This window comes from Cydia amplana, chromosome 24 (assembly GCF_948474715.1).
Source record: "Cydia amplana chromosome 24, ilCydAmpl1.1, whole genome shotgun sequence".
Lineage (NCBI taxonomy): Eukaryota > Metazoa > Arthropoda > Insecta > Lepidoptera > Tortricidae > Cydia > Cydia amplana.
The window spans coordinates 1,121,736-1,145,925 of NC_086092.1; the positions used below are offsets into that span (position 1 = coordinate 1,121,736).

The 24,190-nt window shown below is 39.8% G+C and overlaps 1 protein-coding gene and 1 long non-coding RNA gene across 2 annotated transcripts; both read right to left on the reverse strand.

Moving 5' to 3' along the window:
- Positions 1–516: 516 nt before the first annotated feature.
- Positions 517–23,101, reverse strand: LOC134658991 (synaptic vesicle glycoprotein 2C-like). Its single transcript, XM_063514598.1, has 14 exons — positions 22,744–23,101; positions 18,633–18,769; positions 17,967–18,100; positions 17,165–17,312; positions 16,220–16,382; positions 15,547–15,765; positions 12,113–12,233; positions 9,799–9,921; positions 8,132–8,224; positions 5,727–6,007; positions 3,359–3,591; positions 2,784–2,945; positions 1,899–2,079; positions 517–664 (listed from the first exon to the last, which is right to left on the reverse strand). Exons 2-14 carry the CDS (start codon positions 18,739–18,741, stop codon positions 517–519), a joined length of 2,115 nt encoding a protein of 704 aa, XP_063370668.1. The 5' UTR covers positions 18,742–18,769; positions 22,744–23,101.
- LOC134659370 (uncharacterized) lies at positions 16,843–17,112 on the reverse strand. The gene is made up of 2 exons (XR_010097804.1): positions 17,071–17,112; positions 16,843–17,002 (listed from the first exon to the last, which is right to left on the reverse strand). It is a non-coding gene; the product is annotated as an uncharacterized LOC134659370 (long non-coding RNA).
- Positions 23,102–24,190: the final 1,089 nt, after the last annotated feature.

Genomic DNA, 24,190 nt, shown 5'->3' on the forward strand with positions numbered 1-24,190 from the left:
CGGTCAAATAATTTTGTCAGTAGAAAAAGGCGCGAAATTCAAATTTTTACAATTACGTACGTACATATGTTTACATTTTTTAAATTTGCCGCTTTTTTCTACTGACGAAAATGGCTTGACAGACTATATTTTGCTAAGAGTATAGAAAGTTTGGATAAATAATGTAAATATGCTTTTCTCAAATAATTCTCGTTAAATATTGTAAGGTTCAATAATTATATGAAATTGTAATTTTGTGGAACTCTGACGCAAATTGGCTCATCCCGGCTAACACCATGCTGAGTCGGGACCATTTCGTGGCTAATATTATGTGTTATGTTAATATGTTATCTAATGTGTGTAAGTTTGTTTTTTGTTCCTCTTTCTAACAATATATGGATCTACGGAATCTGTTTTTTTTTTAATTTTTAATTTATATGTTTGACGTCAATGTCTGTCTGTATAGCGCAAATGATTTTTTTTTTTAAATTAATTATTTATATTTTTGCTTCAAGATGTCGGAATATAGTACCACCTCTATCTGACTCGGGCAGCGCATGCGGTGGCGGCGACGGCCAAGATGGCGGCCAAGATGGCGGCGGCGGCGGGCGGCGCGGCCCACAGCCCGCGCACGCCGGCACCGCCGAGGTAAGCCACGGACATTATCAGCCCGTGCGCCGTGCATCTGGAACAAGGGGTTTACAATACCAGGGCACAGAATAACTAATAGTACTACCGTACAGAAAATTCACTCCTTCACAAAAGTCAGATTTAGGTGTAAAATTACACCTATATCGCCGCCTGCAAGCAAAATTGAAACTTATAACCGCGCACGAACCGTGAATCTCCTTTGCGCGCCGCAGTTTTATGACCGAGCTGTGAGTGTCGGCACGGGGTTATCACTTGACAAGTCTTTATACCTATACCCACTGATTTATTATTTTTAAGATAAATATGTAGGAATTACAAACGTTGATTATGTAAACATACATTTTTTATCCGGAGATAGTATGTCTGATTCTCACGGAAGTAAGTTTCGAAGCCATTGTGTATTTTCAATTTTGCGCGAGCGCCGCGTGGCACGACTATCGTGCGCGCCGAGCGGCAGCCCACTGCCATACGCCTGGCCGATGGGCGCGCCGGCCAAATGTACCTAAACTGCGGAGTGACACCCCCCTGACCAGGGATCGGATACCGGTATTTTTTGTATGGGAACGGAAACGGTATTTTTCTCAAAAATGGACGTCAAAGTCGACGTTGCCGGTTAAAAAATAGGTCGCGAAGTGCGTAGTTTGTGGTCATTCAAAAAATTAAAAAGTTAAAAACATTGCAGTCTCGATTTCGGGACTGCAATGTTGCATACAAATTCCATTATTTAACGAGTTCCAAACTTTTTAAAACTTTAAATAGCCATATCAAATGAAGGCATAGGTCCCTTAAACTGCCAAACAGATGATCAGCACTTATTATTTTATTATAAAGCCTATAACAGACTATTGCACCGCACCGCGACCTTGGAGCGTCGCACCCATAAGTGAGAGCGAGAAACAGATATCTCTTTCTCGCTCTCACTTATGGGTGCGACGGAGGTCGCGGTGCGGTGCGATAGTCTGTTACAGGCTTAATATTGGTACCGCGACTATTTAGGTGTCTCAAATAGGTTGGCGTATTTTCAGCAGAAAAATACACTTCTCTTTTTTTTAAGGCGGCAAGCAAATCTTTTTAATGGTTGTACTTTTTTCTGTGAAAATTAGAACGTTGCTTCTGTAAAATATTTCTATTTCTTGCACCATTTTTGAGAAAAGCACTATATATGACTCGGCTGGAAGGCTACTTGCTGGCTTCGGATTCAATTAAACGGACTCCCAAGGTCGTCCGTTTAAAACGAATCCTCAGCCTGCAAGTAGCTACTTCCGAACCTCGACAATAATGTACTATACCTCAAATTAGCGGGATAAGAGTCGACGATGGCCACGCAAGCTATGTAGAACACCAGTGTTAGGAACACCCTGTATCCCGCCTCCACCACGTATAGCGCCGTCTCGCTCTGCACCACGTAGATAGAGGGAGACAGCAACACGCAAATCGCGCACAGGATCACTGTGAACAAAAAAAATTGTGTTTTTGTTTTTTTAATCGGCATTTTGGGCGGAGTGAGACGCTAAAGAAGTTAGAACGTAGCTAGGGGTTTATTTTGTGGCATGGTCTGACGGAGCGAGGGATGTTGAAGAATTCAGAGCGTAGCTAGTGTTTTATGACAATTTAGAGCGAGGGACGCTGGAGAAACTAGAGCGTAGCTAGTAATTTATGAACAGCCCCTATGATCGTGTTGGGTAATGACAATTATGGGTGTGAGACACTGGAGCTATTAGCTGGAGCGTAGCTAGTGTTTTACGACAATTTAGAGCGAGGGACGCTGGAGAAGCTAGAGCGTAGCTAGTGTTTCTTTTACAATTTAGAGCGAGGGACGCTGGGGAAACTAGAGCGTAGCTAGTGTTTCTTTTACAATTTAGAGCGAGGGACGCTGGAGAAGCTAGAGCGTAGCTAGTGTTTCTTTTACAATTTAGAGCGAGGGACGCTGGGGAAACTAGAGCGTAGCTAGTGTTTCTTTTACAATTTAGAGCGAGGGACGCTGGAGAAGCTAGAGCGTAGCTAGTGTTTCTTTTACAATTTAGAGCGAGGGACGCTGGGGAAACTAGAGCGTAACTAGTGTTTTTATTCGCCGGAGCGAGGGATGTTGAAGAATTCAGAGCATAGCGAGGTGTTATATTAGAATCGCGAGCGCATCGAAGGTTTCGACTTACCTTTCGGTGAAAATTTTCCCCTTAAAGCCAGCGTCGGGGCAAAAATGGCGGCGAATAAGCCAGCTAATATGGTTGCTAGGGCGGCATGTGCCTGCTCCCTTAATGCCCCGGCTAGCCTCCAAGTTAGAGGTGCCTCGCGGAGGCAGGCGAGGCGCATGCATTGAAATTGGGGGGGGGGATGTGATGGTAGCAAAGCGTAGGAGGAAATGGGGTCATTCGAAGCATGATTTTTAGATGATATTGGGGGGGGGGGGTCAATTTATGAACAGCCCCTATGATCGTGTTTTTTTTTACAATTTAGAGCGAGGGACGCTGAAGAAGCTAGCTATATAGAGCGTAGCTAGTGTTTTACGACAATTTAGGGCGAGGGACGCTGGAGAAGCTAGAGCGTAGCTAGTGTTTTTTTACAATTTAGAGCGAGGGACGCTGGAGAAGCTAGAGCGTAGCTAGTGTTTCTTTTACAATTTAGAGCGAGGGACGCTGGAGAAGCTAGAGCTAGTGTTATTTTTTCGCGATTGTGGAAGGAGCGAAGGATTCTGAAGAATTCAGAGCGCATCGAAGGTTTTAAGACTTACCTTTCGGTGAAAATTTCCCCCTTAAAGCCAGCGTTGGGGCGAAAATGGCGGCGAATAAGCCAGCTAACATGGTTGCTAGGGCGGCATGTGCCTGCTCCCTTAATGCCCCGGCTAGCCTCCAAGTTAGAGGTGCCTCGCGGAGGCAGGCGAGGCGCATGCCTCGTATGATCGTGTTGCGCAGTTCGGACCACGCGTCGATTTCGCGGCCCACTGTTATGTCTGTGTCGATTATGCTGAAACCAAAATACAATATTCATAATAATAAAATAATAATAAAATCATTTATTTCAGGCAAAGCCCATAAAAGTGTTAGTGTATATTTACAATTAAAGCATAACTTAAGACTATTGTTAATAAATAATACAGAGTCACAAAACACAGACAAACCGGATGAGCACACATTCACTAATACTGTCAATAAAATATTAAAACTACAATGGTACAATAAAATTCAGAAATAGGTAAAAAATAAAATTACATAATTGAAATATTAATTACAGAAATAAATAAAAACATTAATATAATAAAAATAAATGTAAAAAATCGATCGATAATAAAAAATCAATTATAATAAAAAATTACACACAAAAATTAAAATTATAAATTTAAAAAAGACAAAACGCTTCAAGTCGTTCCTGGCGCAAAGGTGCCCATGATGCTCGCAGCATTGCCACGCTGGATCACGGACAGCCTAATAACTAATTATAGGGTATATTCATAATTATATTATTTGAAGCGCTGGTGGCCTAGCGGTAAGAGCGTGCGACTTGCAATCCGGAGGTCGCGGGTTCAAACCCCGGCTCGTACCAATGAGTTTTTCGGAACTTATGTACGAAATATCATTTGATATTTACCAGTCGCTTTTCGGTGAAGGAAAACATCGTGAGGAAACCGGACTAATCCCAATAAGGCCTAGTTTACCCTCTGGGTTGGAAGGTCAGATGGCAGTCGCTCTCGTAAAAACTCGAGCCTACGCCAAATGTTATATTAATTGAGCCGTGACAATACGCGTACTCCCGTTGAAGCTCCTCGTCAATCATTGACCAAAATACGTGGCTGACCAGTTTCAATATACATATTTAATATGATAAATAATATCTCAAATACTTACGTAGTATTAACAAACAGCGACCCAGTGAAGTACGCATAAGAGGTCTTGATATTAGAAAACGCGACATCATAAAAATAACGGTTTTTAAACCCCAGATGTGAAAACATCATATCTCTAAACGTGGAAGAGATCCCTTAAGAGGATAAGGTCGCCTTTGTACTAATGATGTTCATTTTTTGACAACTGTTTTTTTTAGGGTTCCGTAGCCAAATGGCAAAAAACGGAACCCTTATAGATTCGTCATGTCTGTCTGTCTGTCCGTCTGTCTGTCCGTCCGTATGTCACAGCCACTTTTCTCCGAAACTATAAGAACTATACTGTTGAAACTTGGTAAGCTTGGTAAACTTGGTATTCTGTAAACCGCATTAAGATTTTCACACAAAAATAAAAAAAAACAATAAATTTTTGGGGTTCCCCATACTTCGAACTGAAACTCAAAAATTTTTTTTTCATCAAACCCATACGTGTGGGGTATCTATGGATAGGTCTTCAAAAATGATATTGAGGTTTCTAATATAATTTTTTTCTAAACTGAATAATTTGCGCGAGAGACACTTCCAAAGTGGTAAAATGTGTGTCCCCCCCCCCGTAACTTCTAAAATAAGAGAATGATAAAACTAAAAAAAAAATATATGATGTACATTACCATGTAAACTTCCACCGAAAATTGGTTTGAACGAGATCTAGTAAGTAGTTTTTTTTTATACGTCATAAATCGCCTAAATACGGAACCCTTCATGGGCGAGTCCGACTCGCACTTGGCCGCTTTTTTTATGATATAGGAGGCAAACGAGCAGACGGATCACCTGATGGTAAGCGATTATCGCCGCCCATGGACACCCGCAACACCAGAGGGGTTGTAAGTGCGTTGCCGGCCTTTAAGATGGGAGTTATTCCAAAATAATAATACTTACGTAGTATTAACAAACAGCGACCCAGTGAAGTACGCATAAGAGGTCTTGATATTTGAAAACGCAACATCATAAAAATAACAGTTTTTAAACCCCAGATGTGATAACATCATATCTCTAAAACTGCATTTATAGAACGTGACGTTTCTGAATCACTACATAGTATAAAACAAAGTCGCTTCCCTGTCTGTATGTCTGTATGTATGCTTAGATCTTTAAAACTACGCAACGGATTTTGATGCGGTTTTTTTAATAGATAGAGTGATTCAAGAGGAAGGTTTGTGTATAATTTGTTAACCCGTCCGAAGCCGGGACGGGTCGCTAGTTAAACTAAAAAAATACTTACGTAGTATTAACAAACAGCGACCCAGTGAAGTACGCATAAGACGTCTTGATATTTGAAAACGCGACATCGTAGAAAGAACAATTCTTGAACCCCACATGCGATAACATCATATCTCTAAAACTGCATTTATAGAACGTCACGTTTCTGTATTCCACGTTTTCTAGCGTTTCGTTGTAATGGCGGTTTTCGTATGTCGTGTTTTCTATAATTTTTTTCGACGCTTCGAATTCTTGGTTCTCTATGGATAGAACGGCTGATGGTATGTGGGATGCCAGGAAGAACTGAAAAAAAAAACATTAGCTTTAAAAAAAAGTTTTTGGAAAAAAAAACAACGGGCACTCCGAGAGTGCCGGCAGAAGTGAAAACTCAATGACTAGTGCAAAATGTCCGCAGCACTATGTATAATTGAGGTTAACGCCATCTAGCGTTATTTCGTCGCATTACTTGAAACCCCTAAGCACATCACTGTTAGTACTCGAGTTATATTAATACCAGTTAGTGGGAAACTCACTAGATGGCATTTAAATCAATAAAGAAAAACTCAATGACATTGTAACAGTTTTTCGATCAGGTCACGTGTCCGTCTTACGTCTTACGGTCACGTGACACCTGTTACGAGTTTAACATTTTTCCCCCATCTCAAAAAGCGCACAGCGCCGCTAAAGAAGTTTTCACTTCGAAAAAAAATTTTCGGTGCCAGTTTTTATCCCTGACTGTACTTTTTAGTATTCCGTACCCAAAGCGTAAAAACGGGACCCTATTACTAAGACTCCTCTGTCCGTCCGTCTGTCTGACACCAGGCTGTATCTCATGAACCGTGATAGGTAGACAGTTGAAAATTTTCCGCAAATACTAAAAAGTACGGAACCCTCGGTGGGCGAGTCCGACTCGACTGTCCCGTTTTCTAATACTCATCGAGACAATTCTAATAACCCCAAACACAATTAGGTTGCGTTGTTTCATCTCAGAGTTCCTATGGCCACCTCCTGTCTCCATCATCAGATCAGCTCGATGGTACCATAATATTGCATTGTCACCCGACTTACATGTGTATGCAAAATTTCAACTTCATTGGAAGTCGGAAAGTGGGTCAAATTTAACTTGCAAGTTTTGACCCGTACAAACATAGTTACATACATACTTACATATAATGTCATTCTATAGAACTTGCTAACTATCAGGGATGTTGCGAATATCCGCATCCGCAACCGCGGAACTTCCGCATTATTTTCAACATCCGCATCCGCATCCGCATAAAATCGATGCGGATTTAATGCGGATGCGGATGTGGAACAGGTCGGTACAGGAACGTTTTAGCATCGGCGTAAGTGTTAGACGCTGCTAGGTAATTTAGTCATTAGCCAATAAACCTATTAGAAATTAGCAGTCAAGCGTGAGTCGGACTTAATGTACGGAACCCTTGGAACGCGAGTCCGACTCGCACTTGGCCGGTTTTTTGAAAAAAAATGTACTAAAATGTAATATTTGACGTTTTTTATGTACCTATCTTGACATCCGCAAAAAATCGGCATTCGCAACATCCCTGCTAACTATGTAAACAAAAGTCACTAGTAAATTGACATTCAGAGACAATTTCAATATGGCGGTTTGTTTACATAGTTAGCAAGTTCCATAGAATTACGCTTTAGGTACATTACAAGTTAATAAAAAGGAACTAAACTAGAGAAAGGGGCAAGCTATGATGGCGCCATCTATGGAAACCTTTGGCAGTTGCCAATCCCATAGTGACAATACCGACGATTTTAAATTACCTGTATCATTTGATATTTACCAGTCGCTTTCCGGTGAAGGAAAACATCGTGAGGAAACCGGACTAATACCAATAAGGCCTAGTTTACCTTCTGGGTGGGAAGGTCAGACGGCAGTCGCTTTCTTAAAACTAGTGCCCACGCCAATTCCTGGGATTAGTTGCCAAGCGGACCCCAGGCTCCCATGAGCCGTGGCAAAATGCCGGGACAACGCGAGGAAGAAGAGGTACTTTATTTTCTTTTCCTTTTGTAAGAATTTGATATGTTTTCTGAAAGAGCTACGAATTTGTATGATTCCATGTACATATGTATATTTTCTAAATCAAATTTCTATTACACCTTATGTGTATAATTGCATGAATTCTATAGTATTTTTTTTCCTTATTTTCTCGTAATGCATGTTAATTATAAGATGTAATTATTTTTGAAAAGATGTGTCCCGCCGAGTTTGTTGCCGGTCCCATATTGGGATACCCTCCTCCAATTGAGGGGGGACTTAAATCTTCTCGGGGCAGAGGTGTAGGGTTGGAGCCGGTCTACCTAGCTTTATTTGACGTTCATAAGCGCATTGTAATTATGCCTACTTGAATAAACTATCTTTTATCTTATCTTATCTTTATCTTTACATGTACATACCTGTATGGCCATTGAGAATAGCATCACCCCGCCGAGGGAAAACGTAGTGTTCCTGTACGCGCTTGAGAACAGTTGGAAGAACGCTTGCCAAAACTGCGAACAAAATATAGCATTACCGTGTGTACAGTAAAATATAGCATTACTATGTGTACTGTAATACTCGTATAGGTATAGCATTACCATGTGTACCAGGGATGTTGCGAATATCCGCATCCGCATCCGCAACCGCGGAACTTCCGCATTATTTTCAACATCCGCATCCGCATCCGCATAAAATCGATGCGGATTTAATGCGGATGCGGATGTGAAACAGTTCGGTACAGGAACGTCTTAGCATCGGCGTAAGTGCTAGACTGCTAGGTAATTTAGTCATTAGCCAAAAAACTTATTAGAAATTAGCAGTCAAGCGTGAGTGGGACTTAATGTACGGAACCCTTGGAACAAGAGTCCGACTCGCACTTGGCCGGTTTTTTTTAATAAAAATTACTAAAATGTAATATTTGACGTTTTTTATGTACCTATCTTGACATCCGCATCCGCATCCGTATCCGCGGATGTGAGCCTTTAAAAATCCGCATCCGCGGATGTCAAAAAATCGGCATCCGCAACATCCCTGATGTGTACAGTAAAATATAGCGTTACCGAGTGTACAGTAAAATATAGCATTACCATGTGTACAGTAAAATATAGCATTAACGAGTGTACAGAAAAATATAGCATTACCGTGTGTACAGTACAATATAACATTATCATGTGTACAGTAAAATATAGCATTACCATGTGTACAGTAAAATATAGCATTACCATGTGTACAGTCAGCAGCAGAAATGCTAAGCGGGCGAGGTGTTCAAAATGATGTTGACGCGACTTTATTGTTAAGAGAATAAGATCGTGTCGATGTCATTTTGGACACCTCGCTCGCTTAGCGACTTCTGTTGCTGACTGTACAGTAAAATATAGCGTTACTATGTGTACAGTAAAATATAGCATTACCGTGTGTACAGTAAAGTATAGCATTACCGTGTGTACCGTAAAATATAGCATTACCATGTGTACAGTAAAATATAGCATTACATGTGTACAGTACAATATAGCATTACCATGTGTACAGTAAAATATAGCATTACCATGTGTGCAGTAAAATATAGCATTACCATGTGTGCGCCATATTTAAATTGTCTCTAAACGTCAATTTACTAGTGACTTCTGTTTACATAGTTAGCAAGTTCCATAGAATGACACTTTACAGTAAAATATAGCATTAAATAGATAAATAAATAATGCTATATTTTACTGTACACATGGTAATGCTATATTTCACTGTAGGTACACACTTAACATTGTTGTTGTTGTGTTATTAAATTGTACAACGGGACGGTTAGAAGATTTTGATGTCAACTTTAGCCGGTCTTCTCCGAGACCACGGGAACAACGCCGTCCTCGAAACGTCGGAGGTAAATCTTAAAACTTAAATACGCGATTAAGTGCCGTTGTACAAGGCGTAAAAATCGTGAAAGTTTAAATCAGTGATTTATTTATTTAATCTTTATTGCACATAAGAAAACACACTGTACAAAAGGCGAACTTAATGCCATAAGGCATTCTCTACCAGTCAACCTTTAGGCAAAGCAGATAAGTTGTAGGCGGTAGTGATAAACATGTGTTACCATCTTAACGGTGTGCCTGACGTGGTGTAGCGCGGCGGGGCGCTTCGGGGGCAGCTGTAACGCGCCGGGCCGGTACTCGGCGCCCGGCGCGCAGCACCCCGCCTGGTTGCCGCGGTGCAAGCTCTGCCCGAACAATAGGGATGATGACACATGTTGAATTTTATAACAAAATCTCGTAAAATAGATAGCAAACGAGCAATATATCACAATAATGTGGATACTAAAATAATAGTTGTGAGAACGCATCCATAGTGAATGCAACCTAATATGCGGTCTCTTTCGCACGGCGTTCTCTCGCTCTTCATTCGTGGATTCATAGAAATGAATGGCCGACTGAATGTAATAACTAAATTAACAATAAAGTGCTTTGTTAATAAATCGAAGTATCTTTTCTCAAATATCACAATAGTATTTTACAGTAAGTTTACAGTACATATGCCTACTTTTCCGCACTTGTATCGAAATAAATATTATAGTTGAGTTGGGGTCCCATAGTGAAAAAAGTATGCGATTTCACTTTGGTATACGAAGTCTTAATTCAAGCATTGCAGTCGGCGAGTAGAAAAAATATTGAAAATTTACAAAAATACAGGACCTGAAAGTTACAAAATTTAAGTTTTTTTTAACTTCCAAAAACGATAAAAATAAGAGTACCATTCGATTCCTTAAATTTCATCCAAAAAATATTGTATAGCAACTATATACATAAACGCAATATTTCACCGACAAAAACGCAATTTTCTTGTTTTGTCCATACTACAAGATGGGCTCCCGGAGACCTTGACGTCACATTCCCTTATCGTTTTGTTTAGGGCGTTTCGCGAGTGAAGTGCGACTGTCGGCCTTTGACTACAATTTCTGACTTTTGTGTTACTTTAATGCAATGGGTCCCATATAGACATTAGATCCTAAAAACAAACCCGATCGATTGATACCATAAATGAAAATTAGTCATGTAGCCTATTGTTAACTAAGGGGTGAAAGGCACTCATTCCCGCCGAGGTAGTTTGCCGAGCAGCCCGAGGCTGAAATGATGCCTTTCACCCGAGTTAAACACTACTTTTTGAAGTGAAAACTTCTTTAGGGCGCTGTGCACTTTTTGCGATGGGGAAAAAATGTTAAACTCGCGACAGGTAAGATTCGTAAGACGTAAGACGGGCACGTGACCTAGGGCCTATTGCATAACATTTTACAACTCATAATACAAGCGAAAGTCTCTTTCTAATAAAAGGGAATGAAAAGAGGCGTCCGCTTGTATTATGAGTTGTAAAATGTTATGTAATAGGCCCCTGATCGAAAAACTGTTACAATGTCAATTAATTTTTTTCTTTATTTATTTAAATGTCATCTAGTGAGTTTCCCTCTAACTGGTACTAATATAACTCGAGTACTAACAATGATGTGCTTAGGGGTTTCAAGTAACGCGACGAAATAACGCTAGATGGCGTTAACCACATTTTACGGTTTAGACTCACTTGTTTTAAGTCACTCGCGCGACATGTGTCATCGTGCGAGTGACGTGAAGGTTTCGTGTAATCCGTACCATAGAGAAATATAGTAAGACAAGAGTGCTCACTCCATACATCAGTTTTGATACCAAAAAGACTATTAATTTCAGTGTCTACATCTAGCATCGAGTAGCGGAACTATCAGTACTGCTACTTGACAATAGATGTAGCACCGACCGGAAAGTCTAATGCTCAACAACATAAGACATAAGACTTTCCGGTCGGTGCTATATCTATTGTCAAGTAGCAGTACTGATAGTTCTGCTACTCGATGCTAGATGTAGACACTGAAATTAATAGTCTTTTTGGTATCAAAACTGATGTATGGAGTGAGCACTCTATGTATTTTTAGGGTTCCGTACCCAAAGGGTAAAAACGGGACCCTATTACTAAGACTCCGCTGTCCGTCCGTCCGTCCGTCCGTCCGTCCATCCGTCTGTCACCAGGCTGTATCTCACGAACCGTGATAGCTAGACAGTTGAAATTTTCACAGATGATGTATTTCTGTTGCCGCTATAACAACAAATACTAAAAACAGAATAAAATAAAGATTTAAGTGGGGCTCCCATACAACAAACGTGATTTTTGACCGAAGTTAAGCAACGTCGGGCGGGGTCAGTACTTGGATGGGTGACCGTTTTTTTGCTTGTTTTGCTCTATTTTTGTTGATGGTGCGGAACCCTCCGTGCGCGAGTCCGACTCGCACTTGGCCGGTTTTATTTTCTCTATGCCCGTACGAAGCCGGGGCGCGTCGCTAGTGTTAAAAAGAACGTGTGTTGTGTTTTATTGTGTGTAACATATCATACCTGATAGACCAACATGGCGTCGACTTCCCTGCCGACATCTAGCAAATACCGCGGCGATTCTTGCGTCCATATGAGAGACACGAGCGAAGCGAGGATTGGTAGCGTACATAACAGCAAATACCTAAAGAAAAATATATAATTATAGAGCGAAATAGTCGTAGGACTAGACATATTTATATGTTCCAATGGTTGTTAATATATTTAGTATTATTCATGAAATTTACCAGGAACATACAGGATGTGGCCTTTAAGTGTAACACGAGCAATAATGCCCCTTTTCATAAATAAGGTCACAAATAATTTAAACGTATATTGTACTCCTGAAACGATAAAACTTTAGTTTAACAACTTTAAAAAAATATGAATCCTTTAAACTTCTTATTTTCATACAAAATAAATATTGCCTTCAATGTACCCTGACATCAGTGTGTTTGACGTTGCTTGTCACGCCTTAAACATAACAAAATTCGCAATAAATTGCGGCTTAGAAAAAAACACAAGTTATTTTAAAAAGTCGCTGAACAGTCGTCTAAATTTAAGGTTTATCTGTGTGTGTATGTCTGTTAACTCTGCCATTTCATGTGATGTTGAATAAAAAAAAATATATGTCTTCTATATCTATGAACAAATGTTGGTTAGTATGAAGTACAGCCTACAGTTTAATTTTTTGCTCGTATTACAGGCCACACCCATACTCTAGCAAAATTCTAATTTGTACGGGAATCGATCGTTCGCGCCAACATTTATCAAATTTGGAGCCTTTTTCTACTGACAGAGATGGCTTGCTAGAGTAGGTAAGTAGAATAGAATAGAATAGAAACACTTTATTGACAAACTGTGTACAGAAGATGACATTCATATAATAAGAACATTGTCCCAACAGTTACCCGACATGGGCATGCAATGTTTACTTACATCTACTTGATACCTATATTTACATACATGCAATTTATGTCTTAAACTAATTAGTTAGGTACTACCTAGAAATAATAGTTAGATTTATGATTTAAAAGCTTGTTATACAATATTATCTCTATTATATTCAAAATATTCCTTAATGTTGTAAGATGCTCTCTGTATTAGCCAACGTTTTAATTTACATCTAAATTGATTGCCCTCTAGACATTTTAGTTCATCGGGGAGGTTATTAAATATAATATATCTATTGCATTTATACAGGGTGCTTCCTGTAACAGGAGCAATAAATTAAACTAAAGGCTGTACTCCTCAAACTGACCAACATTTGTTCAGCAACTTTTAAAAATTATGAATCCTTTAGACTTCCTCTTTTTCATACAAAATAAATATTGCCTTCAATGTACGCTGAAATCAGTGTGTTTGACGTTGCTTGTCAAGTTGTCACGCTTTAAACATAAGAAAATTTGCAATACATTGCGTCTTAGAATAAACTTAAAAGTGTAATAAAAATCAAAACATGAGTTATTTTCAAAAGTTGCTGAACAAATGAATCCTTTAGACTTCCTCTTTTTCATACAAAATAAATATTGCCTTCAATGTACGCTGAAATCAGTGTGTTTGACGTTGCTTGTCAAGTTGTCACGCTTTAAACATAAGAAAATTTGCAATACATTGCGTCTTAGAATAAACTTAAAAGTGTAATAAAAATCAAAACATGAGTTATTTTCAAAAGTTGCTGAACAAATGTTGGTCAGTTTGAGGAGTACACCCTACAGTTTAATTTATTGCTCCTGTTACAGGAAGCACCCTGTATATGTACTTTTTTTAAAAATGGAGGTTTTGACTCTAGGATGAACTAAATCATGCTTGTATTGGTTACGCAAGTTACTTTTAATTTCCGACTTCTTAACAAAATATTCGACGTTATTCTTTACAAAACTACATAGTTCGAGAATATAAATTCCAGTTAGCGTAAGAAATTCTTTCTCCTTAAAAAAGTAGGCTCTATGGGATAGCGATTCTTTAATATTAATACGGTAAATAGTTCGTAGACACCTCTTTTGTAGGATAAAAGTAGACTGGATATCTGTAGAATTTCCCCAATAGATAATTCCATAGGTAAGTAACGGATATATATTCCCATAATATGCATTTCTAGTGATTTCTTCTGAGCATGTTTCAGATAGTATAGATAAAGCATAGCATTGACTAGATATGCTTTTATTGATTTTTTCTATATGGGATTTCCAGTTTAGATGTGGATCAATGTTTACTCCTAAAAATCTAATGCGTCTAACGAGTTTCTAGTTAAAATGTGACAGGGACAAGCCTGGCCCATATTTCACCACGGTGACAGGTGCGACAATTGTCGACATCACTGTTGCTGACGTCACGTTTGCGAAGCTATTGACAATTGTCACGAAATTCCGACACAGACCTCATTTCCTGTCAAGAATTACTGAAAATTCTTTTAAATCTTGTGACAATTGTCATAAACTTCGCAAGAAAAATATCTTTGTTTCCGATACAATAAAGTTTTTTTAAATAATACAATGATGGTGGCAAACAGGAATACGGCTCGCCCGATGGTAAGCGGTAACTGTAGTCCTTCTAGTATATAGCATGTCTGTACTAACCCAATGTGGCATAATACCTGTGCCACGCAGAGAAATGTTCCTTGTCGTCTAACAGAGCGTCAGCCCCGGTAGGTGGCAGCACTGCGTGTGCGAGAGCGGCCGCTAGCAGCGCGCCCACACCGTGAGCGATGACTAGTATGGATACTTCTAGCATATAGCATGTCTGTACTAACCCAATGTGGCATAATACCTGTGCCACGCCGAGAAATGTTCCTTGTCGTCTAACAGAGCGTCAGCCCCGGTAGGTGGCAGCACTGCGTGTGCGAGAGCGGCCGCTAGCAGCGCCCCCACGCCGTGTGTGATGACTAATATGGACACTTCTAGTATATAGCATGTCTGTACTAACCCAATGTGGTATAATACCTGTGCCACGCAGAGAAATGTTCCTTGTCGTCTAGCAGAGCGTCAGCCCCGGTAGGTGGCAGCACTGCGTGTGCGAGAGCGGCCGCTAGCAGCGCGCCCACGCCGTGTGCGATGACTAATATGGACACTTCTAGTATATAGCATGTCTGTACTAACCCAATGTGGTATAATACCTGTGCCACGCCGAGAAATGTTCCTTGTCGTCTAATAGAGCGTCAGCCCCGGTAGGTGGCAGCACTGCGTGTGCGAGAGCGGCCGCTAGCAGCGCGCCCACACCGTGAGCGATGACTAATATTACTTCTAGTATATAGCATGTCTGTACTAACCCAATGTGGCATAATACCTGTGCCACGCAGAGAAATGTTCCTTGTCGTCTAACAGAGCGTCAGCCCCGGTAGGTGGCAGCACTGCGTGTGCGAGGGCGGCCGCTAGCAGCGCCCCCACGCCGTGTGTGATGACTAATATGGACACTTCTAGTATATAGCATGTCTGTACTAACCCAATGTGGCATAATACCTGTGCCACGCCGAGAAATGTTCCTTGTCGTCTAACAGAGCGTCAGCCCCGGTAGGTGGCAGCACTGCGTGTGCGAGGGCGGCCGCTAGCAGCGCCCCCACGCCGTGTGCGATGACTAATATGGACAGCAGGCGGCGGCGGTGCGGTCGCGGGGAGACCTCATAGCAGTAGGAGTAGCAAGTCGGTACCAGACCGCCTGAGCCGATGGCAGAGCAGAATCTGGAAGCATTTGGCATTTTGAAGTCTAAATATTCCTTACTAAGCTTAGAATAAATTTAAAAGTGGAAATTTACTGTCTTGGGTGAGACTTCAACTCACGGCCTCTGGATCTGGATAAGAAAGTTTGATTTGTGTAGGGCATGCTTCTGAGTAGGTAACCTAAATCAGAAATGTTGTAAGGTAATTCGAATATTTCGTTCCTTTCTAATTTCCTGGACTTGTTCCATAATGGGAACATGTTTGTTCTATAATGGTAACATGGTTGTTCCATAATGGGAACATGTTTGTTCCATAATGGGAACATGTTTGTTCCACAATGGGAACATGTTTGTTCCATAATGGGAACACGGTTGTTCCATATTCGGACCATTATTATTCCATAATCGGAACCCGTTTGTTCCATAATCGGAACAAGTTTGTTCCATAATGGGAACATGTTTGTTCCATAACGTACCTGGCCATCATGAAGGTGCCGTATGTGGGCATGAAGGCGGCGACGGCGGCGAACACGGCGTTGACGGCCAGCGCCGACACCAGCGCGCGCCGCCGCCCCAGCCGCGCGGCCAGGGCGCCCCACCCCACGCCGCCCAGCGACCCGCCCACCAGGCTTATCAGCACTGCAGACAATGCTCCATATTACTCTAATCTTTATATGTACTATGTACTATAATATAATTATAACAAGGACTGACTGGGTACCCTGTTATATTATACTATAACAGCCGTGTAAGAAGCGCTGGTGGCCTAGCGGTAAGAGCGTGGGACTTGCAATCCGTAGGTCGCGGTTTCAAACCCCGGCTCGTACCAATGAGTTTTTCGGAACTTATGTACGAAATATCATTTGATATTTACCAGTCGCTTTTCGGTGAAGGAAAACATGGTGAGGAAACCGGACTAATCCCAATAAGGCCTAGTTTACCCTTTGGGTTGGAAGGTCAGATGGCAGTCGCTTTCGTAAAAACTAGTGTCTACGCCAATTCCTGGGATTAGTTGCCAAGCGGACCCCAGGCTCCCATGAGCCGCGGCCAAAATGCCGGGACAACGCGAGGAAGAAGATACTATAACAGCCGTGTCTACTCTATAACAGTTAAAGAGTAGTCTAAAATAACAGACACGTATTTTTTTTAGCTGCCCATACTCAACCTACTGGGAGAAATTGGCCTCCAAAGTACTGAAAAGTGACAAAACGCTCTAACTTCTGTAGATAGTTTTGTTCAAGCAAATTGCTAGTTAATTACTGGTGTGAATATATGTTGGAGAACATGAAAAAATAATGGACACGTGTTTTGTTATTTTGGCTCAAACTTCATTTTACAAAAAAAAAACACACTTCAATGTTTCATCGTTACATCATTTATCATTATGTTCCAAATATGGAACATAAGTTAATAAGACTCACCAAGCCAGTTCTTCTCATGTGGCAGTATGCACAGCTCGATCTCACACGAGGGTAACACAAAGGGCACTGCTGAAAGCTCTAAGGTCGCGCCGGCGAGCGCCAGACTACATGCTAGGTACACCTTCAGCTGGGCTATACCGCAGCCGGCCTGAAAAGGAAACACAGTAAAAACCCACAGTCTCAACACGGGTTTTTTAACTTTTTTAGTCACAAATAAGAGAATTCCATCAAAAATATTACAATTTGCTTACCGGAAGACATCATCCCTTATATCATAAACATTGTGCATTTTATAAAATAAATTTTGTATTTTTTTTTGTTGTATGTAAAAGATGCAAGTCTCGCAACGCAGTTCTTCTACTACAAAAATGTTTTGAGATGTAATGTTAAACCAAGTTGGTTATTTTATTTTAGTCAGTACAGAACTCGATTTCCACCGACTTGCCAATTTTAAAACCGTGTCAATATTAGATAAGTATCTTTATTTTTTTAATACATAATACCTACGACTTGGCCATCTTGACTGAAATGATTTGGCTCAGTATAAGGTTTATATACTGAGCCTTCTTTAGGTCTACTCCATGGGTTCGGGGTAATGTTCCATATATGGAACACTGGGCCTCAGCTGGTAATATGCATGGCTTCACCTGTCGCAACGCGTCTTCGTGGAACTGGTCTTATCACTATAGTCTATGAGTTCCCCGCTCGCATTGTCCACGGAATCTGAATAATGTCCCACTGGGCCTCATCTGATGGTCTACGGTCTACATGCATGTTCCATAAATGGAACACTGGGCCTCACCTGTCGCAGCGCGTCTTCGTGGAACTGGTCTAAAGCGCTAGTATCGCTGTAGTCTATGAGCTCGCCGCTTTCATTGTCCATGGGTTCGGGTGGGTTGACAGTCATGCTGACTGTACCTGGGTCGCCGGTACCTTCTGAAAAAAAAAAACAAATAAGTAAAACTCGATGATCTGTCGAAAAAAATAACCATACTCGTATGTAGAGGCAGGCGTGGCTCCCTCCGCGATTTCGTCGCGTCGCTACAAGTACATGCGGCCCACACCAATTTTGGTGTCTAGCCATAGGAGTAGCCGCGCACCGCGGAACGGACGTCTGCTCGCGCTTGCGCCACCTAGCGGTCATATCTGTCCTAATAGACGCGTTTTGTTAGAGAACCTTCTGTCTGTACCTAGTATTTCTATTATAAATCACTACACCTTATAAAACAAAGTCCCCCGCCGCGTCTGTCTGTTTGTGTTTGTATGTTCGCCTTAAGCTCAAAAAATACTGAACGGATTTTCATGCGATTTTCACCTATCGATAGTGTTTCTTGAGGAAAGTTTGTGTATAATTTGTTAACCCGTGCAAAGCCGGGGTGGATCGCTAGCAAATAATAAGTTGTGTGGGAGGTTGGGAGTTATGGTAAAATGTATTATTAATAAGTTATGTGCTACATATAGGACGTACCGGTCAGTCTGTCCTCTGTGTAGGCCATGGTGCGAGCTATGGACCCGAAGCTCTTGGGTGAGTCGGAGTCAGAGCGAGCGCGCACGAGGCACGCCTGTTCCTCCGCCATGCTTCTCGCTCGCTGTTATGTGACACATCTGGTAGAAATTAGTACATTTGTTAAGTCATTACATTAACACATTCATTGCCACCCAGCCAAACAAGACATCCGAACAGGCCACAAAAAAATCGTCTTATAAAGCTGTAGTACCACGATCCCGAATATCGGGTCGTCCGGCCTAGGAACGAAATCATAAAATACGGGTTTTCGGCACTGATTGTGTTAAGTGTAAGGCCTGAGTGGACGCTCGCTCGGCGACGCGTGCAGCGTGGCTGTGGGCTCACGCGTGATGTGAGCAGCGTGCACTAAGGCCGCTCCTATACGTGCGCATTTGTTTAACATGCACGCCGCACGCCCCGCCCCGCTGCACGCCCAACTCGAGCATCCACTCAGGCGTTACACTTAAGATTCCTTTGTCGAAAAAAAACTGTTTTTGTTTTGTTGTAGTGTGTGGCGGTGACAATTTCCATAGAAATGGAATTATGGCCAAAGTCAACAATTAAAAATGTTCATAAAATCACTGAATTTGGCATTTCAAAAGTCTGAATATAATGTTAATGCTTGTTCCATGCGTTTTAGCTTTGTTTTTGGTACAATTGTTTTTATTTTTCTTTCATAGAATGCAGATTTATGGGGCTTTGTTTGACCCCACAAACAATTGTGCCAAAAGCATTGCCTGAGACAAAATTGCATACTGATCATGCTGATCATAGAAGGTAGGATCCTATAGAAGTGGTATACGCGTGCCTCCGTGAGGGACAAAACATATGCAATGCGACACTGTGATTGGTCGAATTTATTTGTTGCCCACCATAACCCACACTAATTTATGGTAGGGAATAAAAAAAAGTGAGACTGTGACAAGGACAAACAATAATAGCGCTTTCGCTGCTACTCCTACTGAAAGATACATAAGACTATCCCGTTCGGTCATTTCACCCCGCCCCTCATGCCTGGTCCAGTTAAAATACTAGGTTCATGATACTGATCCATTCATTTCTGCAAGTATTTCCCCGACTAGTCCCACTACTATAATTAAAGGGCCACTTGCACTATTCACTAACCCAGGGTTAACAGGTTAAACCTGGAGTAACAATGGTTACCAGCAGGGATCGGACACCGGTATTTTTTGTATGGGAACGGAAACGGTATTTTTTCGTTCTTTGCTAATTATTTCATTTCTAATAGGGCAATCTAATAATACGAAGTTGTTACCTAAAAATACAACTGAGTCCTACGTTTCGAGTACAAAATAATTCGAAAAATATGGATATTTCGAAGTTTTTGCAAAAAACCGGTTCCGATCCCTGGTTACCAGTACAATTTCACACTGGGTTAACGGGTTTACCCCGGGTTAGTGAGTTAAGTATAACCATAGCATGAAAGTTGAAGACTGGACCTGTAGGACGGAGGCGCCCAGGAAAACCCAAAAAGAAGTGGATAGACGACATCTCCTCCGTCGCAGGCAAAGACTGGCTCCAAAAAGCCCAACACAGGGATGAGTGGAGAAAAAGTGAGGAGGCTTTCACCCAGCAGATGGGATCTGCAGACAGCCCCAAAACAAAGTTAAAAAAATAAAATAAAATAATATAACAATCCTGACTGTAGAACAAATGAAGCTTAAATAATAATAATAATAAGGACAAGTCCAGTAAGTACCTAGACTTGGCTCATGAGATAACCGCCATGTGGGATGTTGATTCGACGATCATTGTCCCGATAGTTGTTTCAGCGAACAGTCTAATAGCGAAGAGTCTCGACCAACATCTTGAGAGACTCTCGCTAGGTGGTTGGATCAAGGGCCAGATGCAGAAGGCGGTGATCTTGGACACGGCGCGGATAGTCCGCCGGTTCCTCTCTCTGCAGCCCTGACCACCGGTAGCTTGGGCCCTGCCCCGCTGCCGGCGGCATTCTAGGTTAGGTTTTTTATAATGTGTTTATATGTATTTTTTATTGTTTTTAAGTGTTTTTATATTTTACTTTTATATTCATATTATAAATAACCTAACGTAAGAGGAAAAATAAATAAAGGAATAATAATAATAGCATGAAAGTTGGAACACTTCTCAGTGAATAAACTAAAATAAGCATTTATTATCATTATCAAATAAAGATCTCTATATCTACCTATCAAACCCAAATGTATATAAGCGAGTACTAGTAATCTTATCAATATGAAATATGTACAAACAAGCAAAGCACTGTTATCAATAAAATACATATACTTTAGTGATTAGGAGTTAGTATATTATTAAAATAATACGCAAAACTTGGTTGAATTTACTTAATAAAATGTTTTAGTACGAACTTATTAGAACATGAGTTTCTGTTTAGACTGTAGATAAATATATGCACTTACTTTGGCAGTAAACTTTCACTATTTCTGTTTTATTCACAATAATACTTTGCAAACGATTTGACTATAACTCAGTGTTATACTGTTGGTGACAAATTCAGGAGAGTCCGGTGGGCGTTAGAACCGCATTTAACCAATTTAGAACGCGCAGGGGAGCACAAGACTACGCCATGTACGACACCGTATGCACTTTATAAAATAATAAATCGCAATACGCGAACATAGTGCAATTTAATTGAATATAAATTGATTATGACCGCTGTAAAACGTCATATTTGAGAAATTGAATGAGTGTTTAAAAAAAAGAAAAACTTTTTAAACATCTAAACTGGACTATAGCACATTAAGACACACAAAACAACTGTCACTTGAATTTTTTTGTAATAATTCGGCCAATTATATTCAATAAAGCAAACAAATGAAAATATATTATATTTAAGTCTCTTTTATAAGAAATAAACAATCACTCTTTCGTATACAAGCGTTCTAACCTGACTGATAATATGATAATAACTATTATTAATTTATTACCCGTATTATTTTAGAAGGAGGTCTATAACTTAGGTTACTTGTCAAGATAAAAAGGAATAGTGCATGTTTAGGTGACGTTTAATTCGGTTGCATTATTTTTGAATGGATGATTGATTTTTAAGCAATAGTGCTGTAGTATCGATTAAAGTCTAACAAAAGCAAATCCTGTTTTAGGTATAATATTGCAATCAGAAAATATTTCCCACTGTTTATTTGTTATATTTTGGCGGCCTTAAAATTATAAGTAACTTTTAATCCAATTTCAAGACCTTACAATGTTTCAACTTGTTACACACATTTACAGTGTAAAACACGTTTATAAATGTAGTAGTTTATAGAAATTAAAAACATCAACGCCGTATTTGAAAATTTGCACCAAAGTACTGAATAATTATTATACTTAATTATTTTAGAGGTAGGTACGGTACATACTTATGCTTTGGTATGATGGGCAAGTTAAACATAATCCATACTCCATACTAATAAAATAAATGCGAAAGTGTGTCTGTCTGTCTGTCTGCCTTTCTGTCTGTCTGTTACCTCTTCACGCTTAAACCGCTGAACGGATTTAGTTTAAATTTGGCATAGAGATAGTTTGAGTCCCGGGGAAGGACATAGGATAGTTTTTATGTTGGAAGTCATCCCTAAACAGGGGAAAAGGGGGGTGGAAATGAGAAAATTAACGAATTGCCTGTTAATGTAAGCAATGCTCAAATTGAATGATTGCTATTACACTTTATCCAGGCGCTATACTTACTCTAGCTGATGTTACTGATTCTACGCAGATGAAGTCGCGGGCAAAAGCTAGTAATCTATATTAAGTGCCGAGATATAATTTGTACCGATTGAGTAAACCAAAATCATACATGGCAAATAATAATTACCTATGGATAAAAGCACATTTTTGTTTCAATATAATACCATTTCCGGGTTATTCTAAACGATGTTATGGTCACAGTTATGGTACATAATTATACAAATAATAAAGTCAAAATAAGCATTGGAAATAGCAGACAAAACATTGCTTTCTAGAGTTACTAAAAATCGAAGAAGGATTTAACTTAAAAGGATTTTCTAAGGGTTCAAGGATATAAAATTTCATAATATTTCCAGCGATAACTTACAATTTGAAGCATTTACTAAGCAATGTTAGTTTCTTTCCTTATTTAACACTGAAAGCGGTGCTACACTGTTTTATATGTATATACATTTATTACATTGTGACTTAGAATCGCTCGTGTCGTGTGCAGAATTGCAGATTTGCAATAATTTAATTGAACTTAGGACCTGATGCGCTTTTTACGAAAACACATTTTTCACTCGTTCACAATCACAAAACATAGTTAAAACCGCTTCATACAATCGAATCAATTCACATTTTTCACTGAAACAGTTTCAATGTATTCACCAATTTTTGCAACACTGATAGAACAAGGAACTGCAAAAGTGTGCCACTGACTAGACATGGCATGAATTAAGTAAAAACATTTTTTTTAAAGAATTATATCAAATTGATATCATCACAACTTTTAACTTTATATAAAATAATTACATTCAGTTTGTTTTTATCCAAAGAACATTTAATTAAGCGAAATAAAACAATTGAATGAGAATTTTATACTGAGGTTTGTATGTCAATCTAGTCTGTCGACGAATTTATCTCATGTGTAGCAGTGGAAAACCTAGAGTTTAAGGTCAAGAAAGGGACAAAATATGTAGGTTAGTGTAATGCATGAAAGAGAAGGGCTGAAGATCAAGGCAACGTGAGTTGATATTTCGATCCCTGGATGGCATAACAGTAATATGCACAGACCTAGATAACTCCATGGCAATATGTTAATATGCGAAATCTCACTTCTAGGTTTATTGTGTTGTATGGATGTGTCACTTCTGCTTGACATATGTATTGTGATAAAGTATGGAACTAGCACCCCTCGGTAACATAATATTAATAAATCTAAATTTACGTAATACTTATTAAGGTATGTTGGAGTAGTTGCGGATTTGAAATAGTTCCAGTCCCCTAATTTTATTAGGTACTGTGACCTGTGACCTACAAATTTGCAACCCCTAATGCCTCTCGCCTTAGTCTTAAGGGATATGAATTCTGGTCGAGATGATAATTATACTGTGTCTTTTTCTAGATTACAAACTTGCAAAAAATACATTTATAATATTATTAGAATAGAAATGGACTGAAATCGCTTAGCTGAAATACCTACAGTAGGTACGAATAAACGAATATGTTTTCCATTGCAAAAAAGAAGTAAAATTTAATATGAATTTAGTATTTTTAAACAATGTGTTTTAATATTTTTCGTTTGATTAACGTTTATATATAACTTCAATCAATATTACCAATAATTACAATCAAAATTGAAATCTTCAATTCGAATGTGATATCCTGCGATCTCTACTTCATGTGTAGCAGTTCACATATTGACCAGTTATGTCTACGCATTGCGCAGGTAGGAGTGTTAGCACATGCGCAGAAGGGTTACGCTTTATTATCAAGAGTTTCATCAACCATCAATCAAACTTCATAAATCCAGTAATTTTGTGAATAATCAG